The 21,950-nt window shown below is 34.3% G+C and overlaps 1 protein-coding gene across 1 annotated transcript in view; it reads right to left on the minus strand.

The window, feature by feature from the left end:
• LOC128208319 (adenylate cyclase type 10-like) overlaps positions 1-21,950 on the minus strand; it is a 63,636-nt gene that overhangs the window by 20,791 nt on the left and 20,895 nt on the right. The window contains exons 12-17 of the mRNA XM_052911877.1: positions 11,340-11,416; positions 10,002-10,238; positions 8,240-8,393; positions 7,898-8,087; positions 7,687-7,770; positions 7,236-7,519 (exon numbers count right to left, since the gene is read on the minus strand). Of these exons, the coding sequence (XP_052767837.1) occupies positions 7,236-7,519; positions 7,687-7,770; positions 7,898-8,087; positions 8,240-8,393; positions 10,002-10,238; positions 11,340-11,416 (1,026 nt within the window). The remainder of the gene's footprint in view (positions 1-7,235; positions 7,520-7,686; positions 7,771-7,897; positions 8,088-8,239; positions 8,394-10,001; positions 10,239-11,339; positions 11,417-21,950) is intronic.

Consider the following 21,950-nt stretch of genomic DNA (forward strand, 5'->3'; position numbering starts at 1 on the left):
ATTAGTGATAAACTTAGCTCTTGGGCATAGAGATATAATGAATAAATTGAGATCCTGTCTGGCTTTAGAACGCAGATGGAAACGTAGATAAAATGTATTTATTATCGGAAATGATAAGATTAATTACGGCACTGCGTTTATATTTGATACAATACTTTTAGTTATATAATTGTTTACATTTCCTCGGGGAAAAAATAGTATTTATTGATATGCTGTTTTGATAAGTCATTCGACTAGCTAAAAAAGGGTTTAATACACATCAAAATCATCAAATAAAAGTGTGAGTTTTATTATCATAACTAGGATGTAGTTGTTAGTTGAGTATCAATTAACCCATTGTTCTTGTTGAGAGCTGTAGATTGATTGACATTACCAAAATGCAGAAACATGAAGTATAGGAAGTCTGAGCCTTTCATCAATTTTGGCTTCAATTATAGAGGAATTTGTGTCTGTGTTGCAATTGCATATGAAATTAATTTTTGTTGCATGTATCATGTGTTTGTTTCATAATATTTGAAGTGGATCAGTTAAAAGACGCCGAGGAAGACAAACACACGTCGTCATAGTTCAAACGAATATAACAAGTATCTTAATGGCCAAATGAGTTTCGTTTCAGTTGAAGCAAACATTCAACGTTGGCATTACCTTATGGGCGGAAACTATTGAGTTCAGTGCTCCTCGCTGTAAAGGTTTTAAACGGATGAATTATATGAAGTGGCCGCCGTCAGAATGCGCACTAAAAGTGACAGAAATCTCCAGCTCCAGTAACATCACATTGCCATGATTCGTTTTGTGAATTTAAACATTTCAAGCGTTTGGGTGTGCTAAAACATTAATAGTTCGAAAGTATAAATGGACATTATTTATAAACGTGCATTAAAGTTTCATGTCGATCTGAATATACTAATAGAAATGTGCTGACAAGCCCGACCGTGGCACACATAAGATACCCTGCTTGTTGGAACACCTACACTGCGTTAATGTGTTTATTCAAAACTAAAGGTTAAGAAAATACATAGTTTATGTTTGGCATAAATGATATTACATAGAAAACATAATGTATAACATGGAATAATAAAACATTGAGAAGAAAGAATGGACTGCTTTTGTTGAGTTTTCAAAAGCATTTCATTACTTTGTAAGAGATAACATGTGGTTTAAAATAATCAAATTTTGGATTAGAGGTAAGATATAAGACATTGCGAAGTCAATTTATGAAAATGTTAAATCAATGGTTAGATATGAAAAGCAGTAGTGATAAATTCTCATGTATTCTTGGAGTAAGACAGGGAGAATCTCTGTCTCCGTTCTTATTTTGTATGTATTTTAATTTTATAGAAGATAATTCTATGCTAATAAATTTGAAGGTGTCAAATGAGATATGTTAAAGTTGTTCCTTTTTTTGTATGCTGAACTGAAAGTGAGTTGCAGAATGGTCTGTTGTTGTTTTGTTGAAGATTACTGTAAAAGATGGACGCTTAGTGTAAATTTAAATAAAACAAAAGTAATGATTTGTTTTAAAAAGTCGGAAACATTAGGCGGAATATAAGATTGTTGTATTAAGGCATGATATGGATATAGTGAATACATTTATTAATCTAGGAATAGTCTTTACCACTGATGTTTCCTTTAGTACAACATTTCGCACTTTGTCAGGAAAAGCAATGAAGGCTTTGTACAAGCCTAATTCGGGATTAGTTTTTTTTAATTTGCTGGTATATCAATCAGCCTTCATGTATCCTTGCTCGATATCCTGTTTTTAACTACGGTTGTGAAGTATGGGGCTTACAAGATAGCGTTAAGTTAGAAAGAGTTAATTTGAAATTTTGTAAAGGAATATAGTATGTAAAAACCCAGACTCAGAATATATTTGTTCATCGAGAACTTAGTAGAACACCATTACAAACTAGAAAAGTTGTAAATGTGATAAAGTATTAGTTGCAAAATTAACAATGTGATGTAATGAATTGTGTTAAAGCTATTTATACATTATTGTTAAGAGATTTAGAATGGTTGCAAAATTGCTATATTTATATGAAAAACGTAAGTCATGGGCAAAAAGTATCAGAGAAATATTACAATAACTAGGATTTTATGATGTATAATCATTTCAAAGTGCTCGCGATATTAATGTAATCATATGTGAACTGAAACAGAGACCGAAAGATGTATATATACAAACAAAATGTAGAACTTAATAATTCACCTCGGGCCAAAACGTATGTATTATTCGAAGACTACTAGTAACAACCATGTTTGTGTGATGTTCAAGTGTTATAGTTAGATAAAGGAAAGCACTGAGAATACATTTGGTATAGCCCAAATATACCCAAATTTGTTACATAAAAAATCAGATTATTCAAAGACAGTTATCAATGTTTATCCACAAGGCTTTCGAAATGAGACATCATTACTATTTATAATAATGTTAAATCATACTTAATATAATTATATTTGTAAGCACTGTCAACTCAATTTGAGAATATTATATGCTCTGCGTACTTTCTAAGTATGCTTTGTGTTTAGTTAGAACCTTGTAAGCATGAATAGGTAAACATGGATTCATATTTATTGTGACCAAAGATTGGTTGACGGATTTCGTCATAATTATATTGTTATTACATAACATTCAATTCGGGTTACCCCCTCCCCAACCCCCCTATTGATACACGCGTGTTTAATTTGTCCAATTATTTTTTATAATCTAAGTCATACTTCGGTGTGGGATGTGTCTTTTGAAGTATTACAATTTATAGTATATAAACAAGGTAATCTTGTTATTCACATTAGCTCAATAAAGTGCATATTGTTTGGAATAAACCATTAGATCGAATCGTTGAAGTAAACAACTAACATTAATCAATTATTGATGTAGATAATGCAGTATGGCGATAACATTACTTTCAAATGTCATCTTTAAAAAAAAATCATAACTATACTGTGGAAAAGTATGCTACAAAATGATAACAAAGGAGAAACAGGGACAGTTACAGCATTGAATTTGACTGCAGCGCAAGTAGTGTAAAAACGGTTTACAGGCCAGCAAAACAGACAGAAAAGAGACGCAACAGTAGACAAGATAGATGAAATGGACGAAACAGAAGAGAAAGTAGGGACTCTTATTATCAGTGGAATTCAAAAGAAATAAAATATGCTCAGATAATACTATTAATGTTGTAATCAATATAGAAGAGACTGTTATGATGCAAGAATGTAAACAAAACGAGATGGAGCAGTACTCAAGAAGAAACTATTTAGTAATAACAGGCATAAGTAAAACACCAATGCAGAAGACTGACACACCGACTGCAGCATTAAAACTCATTGTCAACATATTGTGAACGATAAAATGAAAGGACAAAGTCTGTCAGAAGGTGACATTGATATATGGGGAAGCCTGGTGAAAGATCAAGGTCAATCATATTGAAATAAATTTCACGAATGAAAAGAAATAAGTTGCTGAAACGGCGAAAGGAACTCAAAGGTACACGCATAAATATCATTGAGGACCTTACCGAAATAAATAAGTTTGTGTTCGGCATTATTCGAAAGGACACACATGTACAAGAGCCAGAAAGAGAATTGGTATGGGAAGGAAAGATCTTTCACAAGGGAAACGACCAAAACATTCGACAAATACCATCCTAGGACTACGAACACTGGATAGGAACATAGGATCACAGCAAAGTCGTAACATCATGACAGTGTAACGCTTTCTTCTGGGGGAGCTGTGTATCATTACACACCTGTGGTAGGTATAGAATTTCACAACGTGGACCCAAACAAGCGGCTTATGACATGTTAAAACGAATAAAACATTAAGAAACACTAGTGAGTTAAAATATAATAAATTCATGAGATATAAATAAATTGTGAAAGGTATTTAGAATTGTATTGAATTGTCAGTAGAATGTTGATTTAGTTGTTTGCTTTGTTCATACACAAATACATAGGTTGTTTTCCACATTATGACGTCATATTAATACGCATATCGTTAACACGTTTACTTATTTTTATGATCTAACAGTAACTTTAATATAAATTAATGACTCTTTTCAATACATATAACAACCAAAAATCGTTAAGGTTAATCCGTGCTTTTGCTATTCGAATTCTAATTTACCACGGCAACACATTTAGCATCACTTAATGTTCGAGGTTTAGGCAATACATCAAAATGAAAACACATATTATATGAATGGTTAAAATTGAATAACAATGACATATTATGCCACAAGAATTTCACGGCAAAGAACTTAAATCAAAGATGGAAATTAGAATGGGTAGGTGACTGTATAATTACCGGAAACAAAGGTAATAGTGAAGGCGTCGCAATATTGTTCAATAGAAAACATAAACTGGAAATAGTAAACATAACTGAATTAATATTAGGACGAATCCTAAATGTTGACATCATCTGGAACGATTTCCAGATAACATATGTAAACGTTTACGATCCCAATAAAACTGACCCGCAGTTATTCATAAAGCTAGAAAACTATATATTAAATAATGATGATAAATCGTATTATTTGTCGCGATTTCAATACAGTCCTCAATGAAAATAATGAAAAATGGGAATGCAGGAAAACATAGAAATAGTGAAATCATTACTTTCTTTATGAACTCCGAACTGACGCCTGTCGCCAAAAGCTTCAAAAAAAATACAATAAACTTTTCGCTCGAACAGTAAACCGCATATTCACTGTATACTTGACTACCTTTTTATTTCCGAAAACTTGATCAACGTATGAACAAAGGCTCACGTAAATCCAAGCTACAAGACAAATCACTCACTTGACCTTAAAGCTTGCAATCCAAATATATTATTGGAATTAATTAGAAAAGAAACAAATAAATATAGTTATTACCAAAAGAAAACAAAAATTCTTAAAAATCAAAGCTTCAAAGGGAAATAGAAAATTTAGAAACAAATTTAAATACAAACGAAAGAGATAAAAAAAACACACACACACCACAATAGCAGGACAAACTATAGCTAAAAAAAATATCAGACGAATACTTGACCAAATCAACAAAAATCTACTTAGGTCGAAAGAAATTCATGTACAGAAAAATCAAATGCGCAGAAGGAAAATCTATGTTTAAACTTAAAGTTAGCAATGATATCTTAACTGGAACAGAAAATATACTACACGAAGAAGTGAAATTCTTCCAAAGACTTTACTCTGAAAATGGAAACATAACATGTTATGATTGCGAAACTGCTTTTCAAGATATGCAATGCAACAAAAGCACTGGAGGAATAACAGCACAGTTTTAAAAAATATTCTGGAATAACATACAACAATACTGAAAGAATTATTCGGATATTGAACACAACTTCAAAACAATGTATAATAACACCTTTACCAAAACCAAATACAAATGTTGATGAATTATAAAATTGGAGACCAATTGCGTTATTGAATGTATTGAACGTAGATTATTAAATTGCCGCAAAAGCTATAAACAATCGAAAAAGGTGGTTCCCTGAATAATGACCCACGTTCTATCTGTGTTGCAAAAATTCAATATAGAAGGGAAAATGTTATCATGATTTTTGATGTCATTGAATATTTGGAAGAAAATAATAAACCGGAAATTTGTTCTCTGCAGACTTTGCAAAGACCTTTGACAGCAGAAGCCACATATACATCTTCGAATGTCTAAAATCATTTAATTTTAAAAATGATATTTTGAATTGGACGAAGCTCTTTTACAATGAAAATGAATTCAAGTATTTATAATGGAAACCTTTAACAATCTTTTGGACTAAAAAGACGTTTGACGGGATTGCTCTCTGTCCGCAACATCGTTGATTAGTTGTTTAATCTACCTATATTGCAAACTATCTTCAAATTGAAGCAATAAAATTAAAAATAAAACCATTAAACAAACCTATTTTGCAAATGACTCAAATTTCTTTAATAATGATAGTAGACAATCATTTTAAACACTTGTAAAGACACTAGAAATGTTCTCTGATTGTTCAGGCCTTAACCTCAACATCATTAAATCCATAGTGGGACCATTGAAAAATTGACATATGTGTATCGTGTAATATTCAGATTTTCGAAAGTGTTTTTAAAGTAGCTTGATCAAGTTTAGTATTGATTTTGCTCTGGATACAGCAACTGTTTAAGCATATTTCAATAAAAAGGACCCTCCAGCAGGCGGCATATTCCATCCGCAAAATCCCTTTTTGCCTTGTATTTAGCTGAAAACCACTTACAATCAATATTGCAAGCAAATTAAAAATTTAATGGTGTAAAGATACATTCATTATTTAAAGCAAATATGTTGCATAATTATTGCATGGTTTTATTTAGCAAAGCGGTATTTCCTAAAATTATCATTATTATCAAAAAGAGCTGACATAAAAGCAGCGCGCCTTTAGGTTTAAGGATTGTTTTTTTTTTGTGTGAAATGAGCAATGGTCACTGTAAAATTTGATTGTTGGGAGCTCTTGTATAATGCATTTGCCGAGATATTGACTTAAATATTGCTACATGCAAAACCTTAACCAGAATTTCTAAGCCGAATTTATTCAAAGGGGCAGTTTTTGGATTTTATGAAAAATACAGAAATTTAACTCGGTTATTTAAATGAGTGAGATAGTTGAGTACTATTATATAAAGTCTCAATGCAATACATCAAGTAGTAGCTGAGATATCCAACCACATGTGCTTACATGCAAAACCAGAATTTCAAGTCCAATTATAAAAGGCCTATAATTTGCATTTATTTCAATTAGTGTTATCTTACCCCATAAGTTAAATAGGTTTGATGATTTGGAAAGCACTCAAGTTTTAATGCAATACATGATGCATTTTCTGAGATAATGACTTAAAGATGCTAACGGGCAAATCCTGAATTAAGGTGACCGTGTGGCGCCGACGCTCGGTTGACTGAATAGTATAGCTCTCATTATTCGAAAAGTCGAGCAAAATATACACTAGGATCGATAAAGTCGTCTTAAGCCAATTTATACGCGTAAGTTTCTAAATAAGTACTATTAAAAGTTCATTTTAATATTCATGCGAAAAACCTAAATTTGTTTAATAAACTAAAAATGGTACACGTAAGCTTTCCTTTATCCTTTCTTGTATTATAAAGGACGACATTGTTTGCACATTCAAACATTTGAATGTGTTTTTTTTTTATACGCATTTGTGAATTATTCAGAACGTCTTAGTACATAATTAAAATAACTAAAAACACAACTTGTGTACCTGTCCAAATCGTTTGGAATTCTAACGACATCCAGGACTTGACAAGTTAACTGGGTCATATACGTTTTGTCAAGACTACCAAGATCAAATAGCATCACGGAATGAGCTTCGATGAATTCTATGACTTCTCTGCAGGAAGGCGCGTCTATAATACTTGGTCGGATCCCAAGTATAATCAGACATTGTTTCATTGATTGCAAATCGCACAGGAATCGCCAAGAGGACGTATCAATGTTGTGGGCATCATCAATTAGGACAACTGTTCCATACCCATGCAACATACACTGGAATGGACACACGGTTTGGAATTATAAATATTTTAAATCAATGGCTTCTACAGGTCTCCAAAAGTTAAGATACAAACGTTAAAATTAATACATAGAAAGCGCATCATAATGAAGTCATTGTTCTCGAGTAGAGTAAAACATATTTTTATTGATGTGTTGTGTACCTCTTCAGCAATCTTTCTTTGCATCTCCTGTTTCTTCAATGTTTCATTATAAGCAACACCTATCAAGGAATCAGGTGCCTCAAGCTGAAATGTGAGAATAACATATCATAATCGAGTACAGCTTTTCAATATCCTACATATTACGTTACGAGCACAAAATATACTTTTACTTTTGGACAATTAAGAAAATACTTTTTTCAAGTTAAACTACCTTAACTCCAAACAGATCCATCAGTAAATATATGTAGTCAGCCTGTTCAACGCCTATTGTGTTCAGTAGAAAAGGATCTTTTTGGACGTCTTCGGAAATGTCGACGTGGGACAGCAATGATTTCATAATGTGGTTAGCCAAGAAGAAAGGACAACTACTATCTTCTAATTCGATTTGGCATGATATAATCCTGTAATTCAAAAATTGGGGAACAAATAAACACAGTATCTTAAACCAAAACAGTACAACATTTATTTAAATAACCATTATGTAAAAACGTTTAAAAAATGTTATTATATTGTGAAAAACGAACTAAAAGTCGAACTTTAAATAGTCGTATACCTTAATTTTGTTTGTTCTGCAATACAGAGTAGTTGGTCAAGGAGTCTTGACTTCCCAATCCCTGATGGACCACTGAATGTCAAATGCACGTGTTTTTGGTTTTCCTTCATGGCATTTAATTGGTCACAAAACATGCTTTGTTCCACTTCTCGTCCTTGCAAAAGAGAACTAAATAAGTGTTAATTTTACCTATCAGCAGAAAAAATATTTTAAAAAGATTTTTTTTTTATTAGAAGTTATCAGGAAAAGTTGTAAAAATCGTAAAGAAAATATTAATAAGCGCTTGAAAAATCGTACAAATATAATAGTCAATATAATCAGCATAACATATCATTTTATATTCCGTTCCTTATATTGCAGTTGACTTCACATTCTTTCATTGAATTGCAAACAGATACATTACATACCTTACGTAACCTGCGATATGTATTTGTAAAAACTACCGGACATACAATAATAACAAGCAATTTCGTTGAATTGATATCCCCCGCATGATTAGCCAAAGTAGATAAAGTGTAAATAAAGTGTCGGGGATATATTCCAACCGAAGCATGCAATAGGGCTGCAGAGTGATGGACTCTTTTAAAAGTTGGATATGAGATATAAATTTGTTTGCAATTGCTTGATAATGAAATAAAAGAATATAGTTTATAGTGTAGTATTAAGATTTGACTTTGTAGCCTAGTTTTTTACCCCAGGTTACCCAGTTTTAAAATAATACAACTCATAATAAGGCAAACATTTTGGTGAAGTTTCATTAAGACTGAATCAGAGGTATCTGCAAAAAATAGGGTACTTTTTATAGATTTGACATAGTGACCTAGCAGAAAACTAATCCACGATTTCATCAAGGCAAAATTCTGATTAAGTTTTATGAAGATTGGAGCAGACATATTGCCCGTTTGTTCCCAAAATTTATGTTAGATTTGAATCTGTGTGACTCACTTTTAAAGTCTACGTACTAAGTTGACTTTAAAGGGAACTAGTCTAATTAGTCTGACTAATCAATACCTATATATGGCACCGGATATGACTTGGCCTAGCAACCTAGTTTCTGACCCAATTTCAATCAAGTTTATGATTTCATCGAGGAGAACATTCTGATTAGGTTTCATAAATACTGGATCAGATATACTGCCTCTAGTATGTTTCTAAGTTCTTTTTCCTAACATTTGACCTAGTGTTTTACCCCTTGTGACACACTTATAAAATGTAGTGATATTTTATATTAGGGTAACATTCTGTCTAAGTTTGAACATAATCTGACCAATCATTACCATGATATTGTTCAATTTTAACCAGTGATCTTATTTTTATCACATGTGACCCAGGTGTAATTTTTTCAAGAGTTCATCAAGGGAAACAGATTTTTCTAAGATTTGACCTAGTTTGACATTAAATTATACAAGCGGTTAAAATTTTATCAATTGGGAAATTCTGACCAAGACTGAATATTATCTTTCCTATTCCTACCAAGATATGTGGCGACAGACGGAAGAACAAGACAAAATGGTAGCCCCCTCCCGAAACATTCGGTTCGGCGGGGGATAATAACAATGAAAACTGCATTGGCCAGGCCAGCACCCCGCCCCTCATTCATTTTAAATATTAACAACAAGGCTAACAGACACTTAACGACCGACATACAACGTAACAAAGTAACAATTAAACACTACTCATTTGCATATCTTTATCAATAAATTCATGGATTTCACTTGCGTTTAAAACTAGTTTATGGGTAAACAATACCATTAAGACATACCGAGAAAAGGCAAATCAGAATGTCCGATACTCTTTGCGACCGTTTTCTCGTCCTTAGAAAACCCGACAAACTGACGAATAACACCAACATTTCGCAATCCCTTCATCGCTTTGGTAGCCAATACTAGGAAGTAAGACTCGGGTAATCTACATTTGTGAAAAGTGTCAGCATCGCATGTAATCTTTCCAGGGTAGTGCATCATCAGTCTCGCGGCCATGTTCACTTTTCTGCCAATTACTTGCAACAAAGGTTATACACATTAATTTACATTACAACGTTAACTCTTTTTTGCTATTAATTCGAAATGAATGTTTATCCGTTTTAATTATGTTTTATAATCCTCAGACCACTATATAACAAATATTTATTAAAGAAAAACCTCTAATCAACGAACGGAAAATAAACTGTGGGAAAATGGAGCCCCTTTTAATTACGATTTAAAAAGAACAAGGAGGGAATAAATCGTTCCCTTAACAGGTTTTCAATTGACGATTTATAAAACACAGGAAAAAAACTAGGGATTTTAAAGGGACTAGACAATAGATGGTACAAAAGCGACAAATACAGTATTTCCTCAAAACAAGCTTAGAATTGTCCGATAATACATCAGTTTACATGATTGAAAGGATAAACGCAACAATCGTGTCGATGTCTCATCTGAGATTACCCGTTTAAAAATGGCGCAAAATGGTTTCCCAGTTCGAATAATATATGATTATAAGAACAGATTATAAACCGACGCTAATTTTAAACTTACTGGGAGTTACGTGGAAAACAACCCTAGCAGTTTTCGAATTGGAAAAATGCGCAAAAAATGCATCTGCATGTGTCGTAAGCGACGTGATTAACCAGTAAGTAAGATTCAATGTGTTGTTTACAACGATGTCGATTTTATGTAAGCTTTTGACAGTTTTCTTTTTATCTTGCAATTGTATCCTCTAGTATAAACATCTTTGAAGAACTGGCTCAAATATCTAACAGTTACTGGTAACTTGCAAGCTCGGTTGGTCTAGGGGCGTGTCCCCGATCCCCTAACTTATTTCAAAACTGTGCGATTCATTTCCTCCATTATAAAGGCATTTAAGGACAGACTTTTATTTCTTGCGCGATTTTAGTGTGGAAATAGGAGTTTTCCAAAATATATAGCAAAAGGTGTAACCTTAAAAAGTTCGGAAAAGACGTGGCCTCTTGAAAAACCTGACATCAGAATTACTCATTACCCTGTACATTATTACAATGTGGATATAAAGTCTTAATTTTGTAACACATAAATAGACACAACACAGAATCATATTGATATTCGCAAGGGTGTTGCCTGCTAATAGGTTCAATAATTACCCGAGTATTCATGACGCTTTGGATGCCCAACGACGCCACAAAAACTGGTTCCTGTTGTAACACCGATGGACACAAGTCTTAAAATACAAAAAATAAAACATACATCACGTTATATCGCTGACCATATTTTAATAAAGTATTTATTGAAGATTTTTCAAACAATGAAGAGATTATAGTATATGTCTTTACCATGATCAATGTATTTCGAACTAACATTATGTGTAAGTGGACTCAAGCCCGACTTTTCCAGGAATATGAGGATGCGAATACGGAACGTAGCAGCAAACCCTATGAGCGTCTGTGCCTAGACTTTGCAATACGAAAAGGTAAAACACACCCAATAATAAAGAAAAATGAGGTCGTTATCAATGCGAGATACATACTAACGAGGGCAATTTAAATACGTCGACACTGTAAATTAAACATCTAATAGGGTAATAATGATATCTACATATATATTCTTAGATGTAGAAGTGAAAAATATACCACAGGTGAATGAAAGGGCCATGCATTCTTTGTCCGAACTTTATACTGGATACGAGTTTACTATCCGCACAAGATATTATTATCGGCGTCCATAGGTCCGCCATAAATTAAACAATAACGTATTTTACACGAATGCGAATACATGTATATTTTTCTTGAAATATAGTGCAAACATAAACAAAGTTTCTTTCATGCGTTTCGATAAAATATGGAGTTTAATCTGTGAAATAACAACAGTGAAAATATCAAATTGATATTTTCACTGCAAAATAAGGAGTGAACATATCAACTTTTAGAACTACTTTTAAGATCCATTGTAGTTACCCTTGATCAAAACAACACTCAACCATAAAATGTTGGCAAAAAACTTGTAAAATCTAAAGAAATTTTACAAAAATATATAGAGGATATTTGTTTAGTTCAGTGTAAGATCGTATTTTATTTCACGAGTGTCATAGAAAAACGAGTGGCGAAGCCACGAGTGAAAATATAGTTTTTCTATTACCACGAGATTAAATATGATCACTGAAATTAACAAATTTTCTGTTACTTATATGCAGAATTTTCGGATTTTTATTTGTTTTTTTTATTTGTTTCTTCATTACCCCCTTTTTGAAAAGGCAGTTATTTACGCCGCTACCCGTGGGGCGCCCCTCACGCAAAATTATTGCTGTCAACTTTTCTATTTCCGTTTTTTTTTTGAGAAAAAGTTCTCTGCTATTCATTCTTATAGTTTATTATTCGCTCGTTTTTTAGTGCAAAGCTTTTATGAACAGTAATCAATGGAGTTAAATAAGTGCACATATGTTCCAAAAATAACGAAAACACTTTTCTTTTAAGTGGGGCATGAATACATAACCAAATTACTACGCCGCCATTTAATGAATGAAAATTTGAAAGGTCAAATGTGTTAGCAAAACGAATGCGGATACTCTTTGGATTCTAAACTTAGTTTAATCATCAACATTGCCTTGATATTGAAGCTGAATGTTCGAACATTTGCTGTCATACCAAACAAATTACACACAAAAACAACTGATCGAACATAAATAGAATTTTATATCATCGTTTAAATGCATTTAAAAAAAACTGAACTGTTTGTCCTTGTAATACAAACTTCCCGGAAAAATCACACTGCAATTTACAGATTAACTAGTTTGTTAACACCACCACCCACGAGTCAAATTTGTCAACAAACTATCGTTGTTCTCATCATTACCTGGAAAAACGAACTGTTTTCAAGCGAAACATACTGGTCTCTGACAGTAAGATGACTGAATATCCATGTATCATGAAACACGCTCTTAAACTAAGAGATATGTTTTATATCAAATGATTATCCGCAATTGTTTTGACATCAAATTCGACCTTTCAAATTTTTATTCAATAAATGGCGGCGTAGTAATTTTGTATTCATACCACGCTTAAAACGTGTTTTCGTTATTTTTTGGAACATGGATGCACTTATAAAACTTCATTGAAAACTGTTCATACAATCTTAACACTAAAAAACGAGCGAATAATAAGCTATAAAAAGAATATCAGAGAACTCTTTCTCATGAAAACCGGAAATAGAAAATTGACAGCTATAAATTTTGCATGAGGGGCGCCCCACGGGTAGCGGCGTAAATAACACCCTTTTCAAAAAGGGGGTAATTTAGAAAATAAATTAAAATTCTATAAAACTCGGAAAATAACCTTAAAAGAAAAAGAAAATTTGTTTATTTCAGTGTAAGATCGTATTTTATTCCACTCGTGATAATAGAAAAACTATATTTTCACTCGTGTTTTTGCCACTCGTGAAAATGTGTTTTTCTATGACAATCGTGAAATAAAATACGATCTTACACTGAAATAAATAAATATCCTCTATATATTAAAAGAATAACAATAAACCTTGCCTCATTTAGTATTCATGATTACGTGATTTTCCTAGCCAAATCACCCACGGTAGCATTATAAGTATTTTATCAGGGTATCCGACGATTGGGTTCGAACAGCTGATGTTTGTCAATTAAGAAAAATAAGCGGTCTGTTTAAGTATTAGGGATTCAAACCCAAAGCAAGGGACTTATGGAGTTTAAGTCCTCTTTCGAAATTTTGTTTCCAATGTCATTCATATACATTTCAAGGTATTTCCTACTGTTTTAATGTAAATGTCCGAACATGAACTCTTTACAACTTTAAAACAGTTTTAAAACTCTACAAACAGGAAATTTCTCAAATTTGAAAACCCTGCATCATCACCAGTTTTTCCTATTTATTAAACAGGATGTTGACTACAGAGTTATATTTGTCTTAACAAATGACCATTGCAAAGCTACATCTATCATGCAGTTCCTTTTAATTGCAAAGTTCCATATGAAGCACTGCACGCTTAGATAACGTCGTTATTAAATATGTCGTTTTGCTTACATATAGATTATATGTATCAATGGGAGTGATGTTTGCTCATTGAATGCCCTATGTCGGTGAGAAGGTATGAGTTAAGTTGGTGGTCATACTATATAGAAATAAGGACAATAACTCCTGTGAAACAAGAGGGCCATGATGGCCCTAAATCGCTCACCTGAGTAAAAGAGTTTAACCTTTGTTATTAATATAGCTTGTTTCTCAAAGAATATTGAACAAGAGCTGTCAAAGTATGTGACAAATGCCCCCCAATGTGACATTGATCTATGAACAAGTACATAAATAGTTGATCTTGCCTTTATGTGTCAAATACATATTGTAAGTTATATTAAATTGCCTCTGAGCATAGAAAAAAAAACAATCATACTAAATGACAGCCAACACTCTTTATGTCCTCATATTCAGCATTCCAGTGTGAATAAACACTTAGTGTATCTTTCACCTTAGAGGTAGGGACATGGGTCTTGCACACGACACGTTGTCTTGGTATGTCGAAAACATATGGCAAGTCATTTTAAAATCTGTCCATATAAGAGAAAGTCACAGCGCGGACACGACAGCCTATATTTTCCTTCAGGTTGCCATGGCAACCAGAGTTCTGCATGGAATTATTTTTTTTGAACAGTTTTGAAAAAGCACCAACCAAGGATCATTCCTATGAAGTTTCATCAAAATTGTCCAAGCGGTTTAGGAGAAGATGATTGTAACCAATTGTTGACACTTTTCCTTTAGGTTGCCATGTAAACCAGAGTTCTACATGGAATTAATTTCTTTGAACAATTTTGAAAAAGCACCAACTAAGGATCATTCCTATGAAGTTTCATCAAAATTGTCAAAGCGGTTTAGGAGAAGAAGATGATTATAACCAATTGTTGACATTTTCCTTTAGGTTGCCATGGCAACCGGGCCAAACAAAATTATGTGAACAAATTTAAGAGAGGTCCATGCAAGGACACTTCAAACCAAATTTGCTGAAGATCTATCAAGGGGTTCATGCGAAGAAAATTTTAAGTTTTTTTTACTAATTTTAGCTCTGGTGGCCCTTAAAAGGGGCCAAACAAAATTATTTGAAAAGACCTGACAGAGGCCCATGCTAGGATGCTTCAGACTTGAGGATCCATCAAGCAGTTAATAAGGTCAAGTTGTTTAAAGGTTTTTCTATTTTTTGCTCTGGTGACCCCTAAAAGGGGCCAAACAAAACCATTTGAACAAAGTTGAGAGAGGACCATGTAAGGATGCTACATATCAAGTATGGAGTCATTCTGACCTTTACTTTCAGAGGAAAAGACGTTTAAGTGACAAGACAATGTAAAAACAAATGACCCCTGAGCAAGGCCAATTTGACCCCAGGACAATAATTTGAATACCTTTGGTGTAGGTCCACTAGGTAACACTATATACCAAATATGAAAGCTCTAGGTCTTATATTTTGGAGAAGAGGATTTTTAAAGTTTTATTATATAAGACTATATAAAAATATTGAAAACCTAAGCCTATGAACACGGGGCGTGGCCAATCTTGACTCCAGGGCTAAAGTTTGAACAATCTTAATAGTGGTCCGATAAACAATGCTTCATACCAAATATCTAAGGCCTTCGCCTTTTGGTTTCGGAAAAGAAGATTTTATAAGTTTTCATCATATACATATATAAGGAAACCCATGACCGCCCGGGTGGGGCCATTTTTTGACCCCAGGGCCAAAGATTGAACAATATTGGTACAAGTCAACTAGATGATATATCATGCCAAATATCTAAGCTCTTGTCACTACTTGATTTTACGTGTGTATCTATATATGTATATTTGTTATTAATTGTTGTATGTGGCCCATATTGAAAACTGGTATGTGTACTAAATATGTTATCCAGTTTAAATTAAGACGTTACTTGTCTTTGTGAGTTCGGAGAAGATTTTTTAAGTTTTCACTATAACACATATAGAGAAAACCCATCAGCCCCGGGGTGTGGCCAATTTTGACCCCAGGGCCATAATTTGAACAAACTTTGTAGAGGTCCACTAGACGATGAATCATGCCAAATATCTAAGGCCCCGGGGTGTGGTTAATTTTGACCCCAGGGCCATAATTTGAACAAACTTTGTAGAGGTCCACTAGACGATGAATCATGCCAAATATCTAAGCTCTAGTCCAAGTAAGTTCAGAGGAGAAGATTTTTGAAGTTTTAACTATAAACATATAGAGAATACCCTAACCCCACGGGGCGGGGCCAATTTTGACCCCAAGGCCATAATTTTAACAATCTTTGTAGAGGTCCACTAGACGATGAATCAAGCCAAATATCTAAGCTCTAAGCAACGTAAGTTCAGAGGAAATTTTTGATTTTTTTTTTAATATAAACATATAGAGAAAACCCATGACCACCCAGGGGCGGGGCCAATTTTGACCCCAGGGCCATAATTTTAACAATCTTTGTAGAGGTCCACTAGACGATGAATCATGCCAAATATCTAAGCTCTAGTCCAAGTAAGTTCAGAAAAGAAGATTTCTGAAGTTTTAACTATAAACATATCAAGTATACCCATGACCCCCTGGGGCGGGGCCAATTTTGACCCCAAGGCCATAATTTGAACAATCTTTGTAGAGGTCCACTAGACGATGAATCATGCCAAATATCTAAGCTCTAGTCCAAAGAAATTCAAAGGAGAAGATTTTTGAAGTTTTCACTACAAACATATAGAGAAAACCCATGACCCCCCGGGGCGGGGCCAATTTTGACCCAATGGCCATAATTTGAACAATCTTTGTAAAGGGACACTAGACGATGAATCATGCCAAATATCTAAGCTCTAGTCCAAGTAAGTTCAGAGGAGAAGATTTTTGAAGTTTTAACTATAAACATATAGAGAATACCCTAACCCCCCGGGGCGGGGCCAATTTTGACCCCAAGGCCATAATTTGAACAATCTTTGTAGAGGTCCACTAGACGATGAATCAAGCCAAATATCTAAGCTCTAAGCAACGTAAGTTCAGAGGAGATTTTTGATTTTTTTTAATATAAACATATAGAGAAAACCCATGACCACCCAGGGGCGGGGCCAATTTTGACCCCAGGGCCATAATTTTAACAATCTTTGTAGAGGTCCACTAGACGATGAATCATGCCAAATATCTAAGCTCTAGTCCAAGTAAGTTAAGAGGAGAAGATTTCTGAAGTTTTAACTATAAACATATAGAGAATACCCTAACCCCCCGGGGCGGGGCCAATTTTGACCCAAAGGCCATAATTTGAACAATCTTTGTAGAGGTCCACTTGACAATGAATCATGCCAAATATCTAAGCTCTAAGCAACGTAAGTTCAGAGGAGATTTTTGATTTTTTTTAATATAAACATATAGAGAAAACCCATGACCACCCAGGGGCGGGGCCATTTTTGACCCCAGGGCCATAATTTTAACAATCTTTGTAGAGGTCCACTAGACGATGAATCATGCCAAATATCTAAGCTCTAGTCCAAGTAAGTTCAGAGGAGAAGATTTCTGAAGTTTTAACTATAAACATATCAAGTATACCCATGACCCCCCGGGGCGGGGCCAATTTTGACCCCAACGCCATAATTTGAACAATCTTTGTAGAGATCCACTTGACGATGAATCATGCCAAATATCTAAGCTCTAGTCCAAGTAAGTTCAAAGGAGATTTTTGAGGTTTTCACTATAAACATATAGAGAATACCCTAACCCCCCGGGGCGGGGCCAATTTTGACCCCAACGCCATAATTTGAACAATCTTTGTAGAGGTCCACTAGACGATGAATCATGCCAAATATCTAAGCTCTAGTCCAAGTAAGTTAAGAGGAGATTTTTGAAGTTTTAACTATAAACATATCAAGTATACCCATGACCCCCGGGGCGGGGCCAATTTTGACCCCAAGGCCATAATTTGAACTATCTTTGTAGAGGTCCACTAGACGATGAATCATGCCAAATATCTAAGCTCTAGTCCAAGTAAGTTCAGAGGAGAAGATTTTTGAAGTTTTAACTATAAACATATAGAGCATACCCATGACCCCCCGGGGAGGGGCCAATTTTGACCCCAGGGCCATAATTTGAACAATCTTGGTAGAGGACCATTTGGTGATCCTACCTACCATATATCAACGGCCTAAGCCTTGTGGTTTGGGAGAAGAAGATTTTTAAAGTTTTTCCTTTCCATTGCCATGGCAACCAGAGTTCTGCATGGATTTCAATTCTTTGAACAATTTTCAAAGGGGACCACCCAAGAAACATTCCTGTGAAGTCTGAATGAAATTGGCTAAGCGGTTTATGAGGAGATGTTGTTTAAAGTAAAAGTTTACGGACGGACGGACGGACGACGGACGGACGCCGGACAAATTGTGATCACAAAAGCTCACCTTGTCACTATGTGACAGGTGAGCTAAAAAACAAGAGCTGTCACTGTATGCGACGAATGCCCCCGAATGTGACATTGACTAATGAAAAAGGTTAGTGCATGAAAAGTTGATCTTGCCTTTACGTGTCAAATACATATGGCAAGTTATTTTAAATTGCCTCTGGACATAAAAAATACCACCCATACTTGACAACCTTAGCACTCTTATGTCCTTATATTCAGCATTCCATTGTGAATAAACACTGAAGTGTATCTTTCACATTAGAGGTAGGGACATGGGTCTTGCACGCAACACGTTGGCTTGGTATGTCGAATATTTGTGGCAAGTCATTTTAAAATAGGTCCATACAAGAGAAAGTTACAGTCCGGACACGACAACCTATACTCTATGTCCTTATATGCAGCATTCCATTGTGAATATACACTAAGTGTGACCTAGAACTAAGAGGAGGGGAAACTGGTCTTGCACGCGACACGTGGTCTTGGTATGTCGAACACATGTGGCAAGTCATTTAAAAATCTGCCCATACAAGAGAAAGTTACAGCCCGGACACGACAACCTATACGCTATTCTTTATATGCAGCATTCCATTGTGAATAGACACCTAAGTGTGACCTTGAGCTTAAAGGTAGGGACACGGGTTTTGCACACGACACGTCGTCTTGGTATGTCGAACACATGTGGCAAGTTATATTAAAATCTGTCCATACGAGAGAAAGTTACAGTCTGGACACGAGTTATTGAGCCGGACACACGGACGGACGGACGGATGGACAGACGGACGGTGCGATTTTAATATGCCCACCTTTGTGGGCATAAAAATGAGTTTACTAACACAAAAGAATGTACAGTTGAATAGCTAAAAAAAACGGAATATGGAGAAATTTAAACAAAAATAAGTGCAAAACTAATCAAAGGGTAATGACTCTTAAATACCATACACAAAATAATGTTTCTCACTGAAAGCACTTCTCCTTAACTCGGTCAATATGTGTATGTTGAAGTTCGAAGTATAGAGTTTAAGTTAGCGAGAAAAGTACACTTGTCCCGATGCCCCAATACGAACGGACGGTTGGACAGACGAGACAAAGTGATTGTAATCATAAAAACTGAAACATGTTCGAATATGGGTCATCAAGAGTTAAATATGTCAGTAGTTCTAATATATCTTGGAAGAACAATGTTTATCGCCTTGGTCACGATATAATGACAATTTCCTTTTTGCTGTTGTTACGTTGTAATTTTCTTAACATGTTATGTTAAAATTGTCTTTTTTATGTCTCATGATATGCAGAATATATCTGTCGACTCAACTTATACAGATTTCCATCGCTTGATTTGACGCGTTTTCTAATTTCAACCTCCAAATAGCCAAAATGTGGCTAAAAACTGTCGTTACAACGTTTCATTTCAAAATTACCCCTTTTTTAATATAAAAAAAACAAAAAATACTGGAAAATAATTGTATCAGATATCTTGAGCATTGAGTAAGCAATTTAGTCTTCTTTCTGTAGCTGGTTATTTCATTTAAATTGCATAAAAACTGACGGAGTACTACTAAAATAACTGAACCCACCATTTCGTTACCAAAATCTGGCTTTTTCAATTCAGGGATACAAAATGGCCAAAATTTCTTAGCAATATGGTATTTTGTGAAAATATGACCCTCAATTGGAAGAACTACAACTCATTTATCAATAGCAATAAGAAATTTATACATAATACCTACATTACCAAATTTATTGTACGCCTGAGTATGCACCCAAAAATACAGAAAATTTTGTCCCATCCGTAGACGCATGTTTTTCCCAGCAAGAAATATGCTTAGCATATAACCAACCAGGCAGATTTTGCATTTCCATTCAGTGACCAAATATATTATTTGTTGCATCAATATCTGATTGTAATTTGTAAATATGAAGCTCAACATGTCAATGTCCCATCCGTAGACACCATGTCCCATCCGTAGACACACATAAAATGCTCAAAATTTGCATATATTAAGCGAAAAGAACCACTTTCCTTTGACAGAAATGTAGCACATATTCAAACCTAGGCAATGGATTACCAAAAACAACTCATTACCTTTGTATTTTCATTTTTCCACTTCTATATGTTGCTAAAAACATTGAAATTCATGCCTTAACTTATTTTTTTCTATAGTGTGTATGTTTGGGAATTAAAATAAGTAGCCAAAATACAGGATGGATTATGTTGTTTTAGCCAGACATAAAGAGGCCTATTAGAAATTTATTTATGGTTAAGAAAATGAAGTACAGTAAAGCTAGTAAATGTCTACGGATGGGACATTTAAATCACGCTATGTACGAAATGTCCATTTATAAATTCAGGTGTGACTAGAATTAACATTAATACAAAAATGGACAAGCAGAGAAATAAAAACCATTCAAATATACCTGAAATTGACATAAATGTAAGTGCAAAAGCCCTTAGAATGAAAAGATACAGGGGAAAACTGAAAAATGAAAGAAATGAAAAATATGATGAAATGAAGAGGAAAGATGCTGAAAGGAAAAACACATGATAGGCAAATTGACAAAGGGAGAAGAGAAAGTGATCCAAGAGAAACCAAAAAACAATAATAAATATGGAGAGAAAAGAAAATGAAATTAAGCTTGCCAAAAAGAAAGAAGGTGCAGACAATATCACAAACAAAACTAATGGAGAAAACCGGACTCCTAGACAGACACCGTGTAACAATAAGAATAGAGAAATGAAAGCCTGAAAAAGAAGAAGAATGTGCTTAAAGATGCTTAATGTACAGAATTGGACGATGGGGATAAAAATTAAAAAAATACAGTGAAAATAGTCTTTCAACAGACCAAGATACTACAAACATTGATCAAACAAAAACAGATGGTACAATAGACAACGATGATATTAACAGATCCAGAGCAGCCACAAATTCAGCTGAAATATAAGTAATGAGATGTGTGAGCCTCCATTTAATTCAAGAAGCAAGAAGTACAAAATATAGAGCAATATCCAAAGTAAAAGAAAGTATGCCTACAACACCAAAGCGTAAAACAAGAGTGTAAGAAAAACTGATAGAGTATGTCACCAACGATAAGAAGAAATTTGGAAGAAAAGGGTGTTATTTTACCAAAGAGTGCTAGAAGAAATTTAAAGCTGAGCGAAACAGTCAATATGAACAACATTAAAGAAGAATACAGGATGTGAAATTGAGTCATGGAGGGACTTCACAAGAAAAGAAGACAGAATACAACAATTTGTTGCAATGTGTGCTTGATAGGAATATAACCAAATACCATACTAGCTTTGGTAGTGGGATTGCTTCCTTCCTACAAGTTAGGCGACCAA

The sequence above is a fragment of the Mya arenaria genome, chromosome 11, assembly GCF_026914265.1.
Source record: "Mya arenaria isolate MELC-2E11 chromosome 11, ASM2691426v1".
NCBI lineage: Eukaryota > Metazoa > Mollusca > Bivalvia > Myida > Myidae > Mya > Mya arenaria.